The sequence below is a fragment of the Asparagus officinalis genome, unplaced genomic scaffold (assembly GCF_001876935.1).
Source record: "Asparagus officinalis unplaced genomic scaffold, Aspof.V1 AsparagusV1_Un388, whole genome shotgun sequence".
NCBI lineage: Eukaryota > Viridiplantae > Streptophyta > Magnoliopsida > Asparagales > Asparagaceae > Asparagus > Asparagus officinalis.
The window spans coordinates 75,230-82,614 of record NW_017972653.1 but is presented as its reverse complement, the minus strand read 5'-3'; the positions used below and the strand labels follow the sequence as shown (position 1 = coordinate 82,614).

The following is a 7,385-nucleotide window of genomic DNA, read 5'->3' as shown; positions in this document are numbered from 1 at the left end:
GAAACACTAGCTCGCATGTGTGGCGAGCCTCGAGGGTACTTTGCGTACATTTTTTCCCATTTTTGAGTATTTTCAACGTATTCGACACCCGTATTCATACTCCAATAGGTATACGAGTCTAAACTGTATCTTGCCTTCGACGGGAAGTTCTTGGAGAATATCGTACGGTGTATTCTTAAGGATAACCTGCGGGCCCCAACGGGTATATGAGGTTAAACCAATTCACGAAGCTCCCGGGGGAATGCAAGCGCAAATTGACCCACCGTGTTTCAACACGTGACGAAGAAATTCAATGTCAGCCAATGCCAATCGACATGAATCACCGTAGTCCAAATATGCAACGACGAGAGTTCGACGCCAATCAGTGTGTCCACAGCCTCATCAAGGCAAGGCTCAAGATTGATTCAACAACACGAGCAATTCAGATATCAACATGCTGGTCCAAACCCGAAATTTTGACAACTGTCAGACGATAAATGCAGAACCGAAGGAATTTTAGCTATTTAACAAAGAAATGAATAAACTAAAAGTTGAAGAAATCAAAGGACTAAAGACTAAGCGTATCATATCCAAAGTATCTCAGCCTCTTCTATAAAAGAAACGAGATTGAAACACTTTGGAGTGGGTATCTGTAGGCGTTAAAAACTACCTATAGGTCCCGAATACAATTCAAGACGACGTGGCAACGAATCGTCGACACAACGAAGTGGCGAAACGTTGAGAATAAGACAATGAGCCCGCGCGTTCATCGGCTAGCTCCAAGTGACCAACACGCTCACCGGTCACCTCCAAGTTAACGAAACGCATGAAAGGAATCGCGGAAGCACACGAGTCAACAAAGCGACGAAACGCGCGTAAAGGCAAAACAAGCGCAAAACAAGCGAACTGAAAGAGCTACAAATAGCCAAAACGTCAAAAAGATGAACGAAACAGGTCAGGAGGCTCGCGTGAGTGCGAGCCACCAAATGGTGGCTCGCATAGTTCCAAGCCACCACGGGCACTGCTGACTCTCAAAACTCCTCAAAACGCGGATTTTGATGTTTTGTTAGAATTCTTTCATCTCAGGATCTCCCCAACTGTTCTGAAGCTATCCTTAAGCGCGACTGGACGGTTATTAACTGCAGATGACGTCAAACACTTGATCTTATCAGAAAACACGGTAAAAAAAGCCTATAAATAGAAGCACAGGGTCTTTATTTGAGAGGATCTGAAATCAGAGGACGAGATGCTGTCAATTTGAACAGTAGACCACGGATTTCAGAGGAGAGTTGGCAGATCTTGACGAACTTCATCATAAAGAGGAAGCCTTCGAAAGATCTGACTCTTTTTCCATTTTTTCCTTCGAATCAAACTTGGTTTTGATCTCGAGAAGAGCCACAATCTCGTTTGGTCATGATTGTCGCTTCTGCAATTGTTTTCTTCGTGAAACAAGAGCATCAATTAACTCTTGTCAACTGGATCAGATCCGCGACGATCCATGGACTAACGCGTCCCCAGCACAGGCGAAAGATCACACGCAAGCAGTGGGTGATAAACATCCTCTGCGTTTGTTTTAAGAGAAAGTTGTAATCTTTATTTTTTTATTATGTAAAGAGATCTTATAAAAAGATCAACCTTTACTTTACTTTTTGAACTTATTGTAACGAAAGAAGTTGTAATGAGTTTGACAATGAGAAAATTAACTTTCGCTGCAAACAGTTGTGATGAGTCTAGTGTCTTTTGAGCACACAGAAGTCGTTGAACAACACACGACGCATTGTCGTCTTCAATATCAGCAACTTCTTCCTCATACTCTTCTTCAGATGATGTGTGTCCATCCTCAGCACTCGTTGAACTTATGCCCAGGCTGGAGACATCGAAAACACTTCCCGTCTGTCGGCTTGGCATACAGATTTGCTTGAGTCGTTAAGGGCGGTGGTTGAGTTGTTGACCGCTCGACCAACTATGGGGGAATAGGTCGATCAGTCGTCCTCTGCCCTGCCAACTCACCTCTCGCCTTCTCGACCGAGCCTCCCTGTTCGGCTCGTCTGAAAGGTAACGTCTTGGAGGCTAATCTTTCCGCCTACAGAGCTATATTGTGGGCTTTGTCCACGGAATACACATTGTGGATGATCACCTTCTCTTGAATTGAATACTTTAAACCGTCGATATACTTGGCTGCGAGTTGTTCCTCGCTCATCGACAAATCGCAACGAGAAGTAAGACGAAAGAACTCTTCGGTATAAGCACTTGCTATTCGGATTCATTGACGGCATTGCTCAAACTGATTGTAGAGGATTTGTTGATAGTCGGGTGGTAGAAATCTCGCCTGTAGCAACTGCTTCATGCGTCGTCAAACCCGAACTGGTTGTTTGCCTTATCGTCGCCTAGTGTTTTGAGTTTGATCCCATCATGCCGCGGCTCCTCCTTTGAGACGATAGGCTACAAACTTTACCTGGTTTCTTCGGGAATATTAGCCATCTCAAAGAACTTTTTCACTTCGTAGAGCCAATCCAGGAAAGCTTCTATGTCCAAATTTTCTTCAAAGGAAGGAAGTTCTACCTTCATCCAATATTCTTGTTCCTGATGATATCGGCCTTGTCGGTGGTGGTTGTGACGAGAGTTGTAGCCCCTGCCTCGACCTCTGCCATAAGGCCGATCTTCTTCTTCTTCACTCGAAACATTGTCGTTCCATGGCCCTTCAAATTGGTGATCATAGTCCGCTCCGTCGTCACTGTAATCATCATGGTGAAGGAGTTGGTTGGGAAGCCGTCGATGATGAGGAGGGGGTTGATATAGAGGAGGTTGATATGGAGGGGCTTGATATGGAGGGGGTTGGTTTGGATGTAGTTGATTTGGAGGGGGTTGAACTGGAGGGGTTTGAGGATTGTACGGGGGTGGATGTCGAGGTAGCCTAACTCTGGGTCCGCTTAGGTGAAGACCGTCGGCGAAATTATTCCCATTGTTGAGGTGAATGGTAAGTCCCTCAATGACTTGTTGAAGGTTCTGAAGAGACGCCTCCAATGTGCCAAATCTTCTATCCATAGAATCCATCCTCGCGGAAAGATCATATAGAGAAAGTTCATTCTCTCCGTCACCTGCCATTGTCGAGGATGTTGAAGCCGAAACTCTGATACCACTTGACGCAGACGTAGAAACGGGGAGGCCGATCGGATATCGTTCCGATGCCGACGAGCCCTGACAACAGCAGGTATTTCACGAGTTTGAATCAATAAGCTCTAAGTTTCTCAAAGTTGAGAACGAAAACAAAGAGAATTCTCTTAATTGAATAATTAAAAAGTTGATTTGCAATTTACAAAAGGAACTATTATTTATAGCCAACTAATCCTATCCTAACTCTAATAAAAAAGAAACTCTAATTCTAAAAGAAAAATACTAAATCCCAAAAGGAAACAAACAAAAAGGAACTCTTTCCTAAACTGAAATCCGAGTCGACACGAAGGGTGGCGAGAAGTAACGCCTTTCGTGTCGACTGGACATGAGCCGACTAACTCTGCCCCTTGTGTCGACTGAGATGTGTCGACTGACATGTGTCGATTAACACCGCTCCTCGTGTCGACTGGGATGTGTCGACTGAGTATGTCGAGTAGTCCCGCCTTTCGTGTTGACTCGCGGGTGTCGATTCGTCCTGTCGCCTGTCGTCTCGTCCAACACCTGATCTCGTCTCGGGGTCTTGGGTCCTTTCGACTAGTTTGTTGTCGACTCGTCTGGTTTGAGTCGTCGAGTCTTGTCTTGTCTGTTTTGTTGTTGACTCGTCTGATTCGAGTCATCGCGTGTAGATCTCCTGTATCACCTTTTTTGGAGGAAGTCTATAGTTTTCTCATACTAGAATCTTTGAGCCTTTTTCAGACAATAAGAACTATATTGAGCACAACTTTATAACTCGGGAAAGCTCCACACATGATTTGCAGATGGTAGCATGACTAGATTTTCAATGACTTGCTGGAAAGTTCACTAGAAGTACAAGAAAGAGAGTGGCTTGTCATGTAGACTAATTTAATTAGACCAAATGGTTTGTGAGAAGGTTTACCCCAGTAATGGTGTAATTTGAACTGGTTAAATGAGGTTCAGTCTGCAAAATTCTCCTCTACGATGGGAATAACAAGTAAACAAAGAGGGGAAATTGTTGAATTTTACAGCACATGAAAAGTCTTCTGTCCAAGGGACAAACTAAGAACCGTTCTTTTGCATCATCAACAACTTCAGTTTGGAACACATTTACAAGCCAATGAGCAAAGTATTCTACCAATATATGACTCAGATCATTTCTAGTCAAAGGACCTCAGAAGTGTACTTTGCCACAGTCATTTCTAAAAACTGGTATGGATCATCTACTGGAAGCCCAAGCAACTTTGTAGTGCATGCAACTGGTGTTATCAGAAGTTGGTTCCGTAGTTCTTGACCCATTAGAGTGTTTTAATTCTTTTTCGACATGTCCTTACAAGTTCTGATTCTTAAACTTCTGTCTCATATTTCGAGGTAATGCGGCAGTTATTATTTGGTGTGTCTGAAAGTCATGATTAAACTAAGTGATTTTTACAAAAATTAACTGTATTTATTTGGCAAATTAGTAACCCTTCCTCGCCCTTGGAGAAGGAAGTCATATCCATGTTGGAAGAGTCAGACAAAAGTAATTTCTTTACGCTATCCCTCAGGAGGTCATCGGTCTTTATTGATTGCTTTAACTTTGAATAATATGTAAATACTTTCAAGGCTTTTCTTTGATGCAAGCTGAGCTATTTGAGATGTGGAAAGGCCTTACTACAGTTGTTAGATGCTTGTGCTGACATACTGATGATAACTGTGTATTATGTTTAAGCGTACAATGTAGCCAAATCATTGACGGTCTATATTTATAATAATGATGTTAAAGAAAAACTTGGACAAAAACGTACAAGTGCGATTCACTTTTTAAAGATTTATCATGTCTTGCTTTCCATTGGGAGGGAAGCTCAAAGAGTGGCGACACCATATTTTGTTCCCACCTTTAGTTTTGGTCAGTCCTCGTTTCGCTGCAACTGATGACATTGCTAATGTCTTTTGTTGTATTGGTATAATACGTCGGTCTCCTAAGCAAATTTGCATTTCTTCCACGCCCTTTTGATGAATGATTTATCTTGATGCTCTTTGAGAAAGAAGTTTATGCTGATGCACTTTTTCTGAAGTTTTGCTGCTAATGTTCCAGCAATACATGGCCCGTCTTCTTTCTCATGGACAGCTCGAGGATGGAAGTGGATAGAATTTAGTGCTTTTTTTCTTCCACCCATGCTGCGCATGACAGCAAACAAGAAGGCGTCAAGTCAATATGTACAAAATTCAAGGTCTCGTTTGTTGACAATTTGGAAGTCGTGACATGTTCAAGCTCTTTTGGTCAATTTAAACAAGCCATAGTGACTGCTATTATTATTATTTCCCTGGATACCTTGTTGAAGCCTGAGGTGATAAGCTTGATAAGTTTCACAAAGAAGCTTAAACATTCTCTTCTCATCTACTGTTGATCAATTGAGGCTGATTACATTAAAAGTTCGTTCGTGTTATCTTTGCACTTCTCTGTCAGATGTAATCAGGAATTGATGGTTCATGTCTTTCTTTCAAAACAAAGTCAACATTTCATTATGAAAAGAAATGAAGTTTGTTTGCGTATCTTTCTTTCAGTTGTTTTCATATCTTTCTTTCAAAACAAAATTGGCATTTTTTTGTGAAAACAAATGAAAGTTTGTTTTTGGCTAAGAAGTCGGAGCACTTGGCTGTTTGTGTGATTTGCTTACTGTTAGACTAGTGTCTAGTTACAGTCAACAAAAAGTACATTTAAAAAAAGATTAACTCGCATCTGGTTGCCGTTCTTTTATCCTACGCAAAGCCATTGTTGTGGCTTCTACTTTCCATTTTTCAGAGTAGGATTATGAGAGCTGCTGATCATCTCATACTGAATTGGACAGTAATTTTTTTCAAAATGTACCATGATTTTTGGGACAATTAATTGACGTTTATGCGTGTGAGATGATGCAAGTCATATTCCATTTGAATGGCAGAGATTCCAAAATAATAATAATGCTCGAAATTCAAGATGGTGTTTTTTCTTCAAACAGTGCTATATTCACAAAACATGTTTATAATCTCGTCCTTTTTTTGCTATATTCACAAAACATGTTTATATTCACAAAACAGTCCTTTTTTTGCTATATTCACAAAACATGTTTATAATCTCATGTGAGGTCCGGTGCACTGTAACAAATAAGAGAGGGGGTGTGGTTGAGGTTGTGGTTGGGGATGTGCCCTAGTGCCACACCAAAGACAAACCCTACCATCATAGCTATAGTATCTACCGCCACGCCAGAACTTAAATGGCTCCATGTGAGCATGAATGCTCATAGTCAAGCATCTTCTGCTGAATGCTCAGGATTTCCAGGTGGGATCAGTGCCCTGGATTGGATTAGGAACCAAGAAAAAAACAATCAGTTCACACTTACAAAAAAAAAACATCAAAAAAAAAAAAAAAAAACACCCAGAATACAGGAAGTTGATAACATGCTTTTCTTCTCTTATTGAACAAAAAAAAAAGAGTCGGGGAAAAAAAAGTGAAATAGAATGCAGGAAAGAAGATTATGACTTCCAGTTTTTTAGTAGAGGTTCCATATTCCACCTTTTTGGTGTGTTGGATGATAGGTCTTCAAAATTTATTATTTACTATGAGTTAATTGCAAACAGACCCCCTTTAGTATTACCCAACTGCAAAGAGACCGCTTGTAGGTCTATTTGTTGCGAATAGACCCCTTATAGTTCTACTTGTAGTGAATAGACAGACCTCTATAATATTGGGCCAAGTGCGAGTACACCCCCTTAGTGAATTTTTTATCTTTTTTAAGTTAAAAAAATGAGAAATTGGATGTTTATCCTTACCAATAGAACTATAGGGGTCTATCCGCCTCCTCAAACATTTTTTTCAGTATTTAAGAGGAAAATAAATTCACTCGAGGGGTCTATTTGCAAGCGGGCTACTCTTTGAAATATATCAGGTTTGACTGACAGAAATGACGCAAACCTTCTTCGCCCTATGGAGAAGCTATCAGTGGAGATCCAGGAGTTGATATTGCCGAAGTGTTGAAGAAGGGAAACACCTCGTACCTCAGCATGCAACTTCCTGATAGATATCGCCACCCGTTAGTTTGGTTGCACTGAGCACCAACTTGGCTCAACCCGGTTTCTAAGCAGTTCTTGCAGCCTTCACTATTAAGATCTCTTGTGCACTGCAACAAAACATAGCTCGACGACTGACTAGTAACTGACTCTTCTCCACTGGCAACCATCAGTGGATTATTCGAGGCTTGCTCCACGAGGCCCCTAGCAAACTTGATCGTGTCATCACTGGCAGCTTGACTGATCTG

General features: G+C 41.4%; 1 protein-coding gene and 1 pseudogene across 1 annotated transcript in view; one reads left to right on the top strand and one right to left on the bottom strand.

Moving 5' to 3' along the window:
• Window positions 1–5,643, top strand: part of LOC109827721 — a 12,283-nt pseudogene extending 6,640 nt beyond the window's left edge.
• Window positions 5,644–7,052: 1,409 nt separating this feature from the next.
• LOC109827715 (cysteine-rich repeat secretory protein 38-like) overlaps window positions 7,053–7,385 on the bottom strand; it is a 2,605-nt gene continuing 2,272 nt past the window's right edge. The window contains exon 2 of the mRNA XM_020394731.1: window positions 7,053–7,382. Coding sequence (XP_020250320.1) covers window positions 7,053–7,382 — 330 coding nt within the window. The remainder of the gene's footprint in view (window positions 7,383–7,385) is intronic.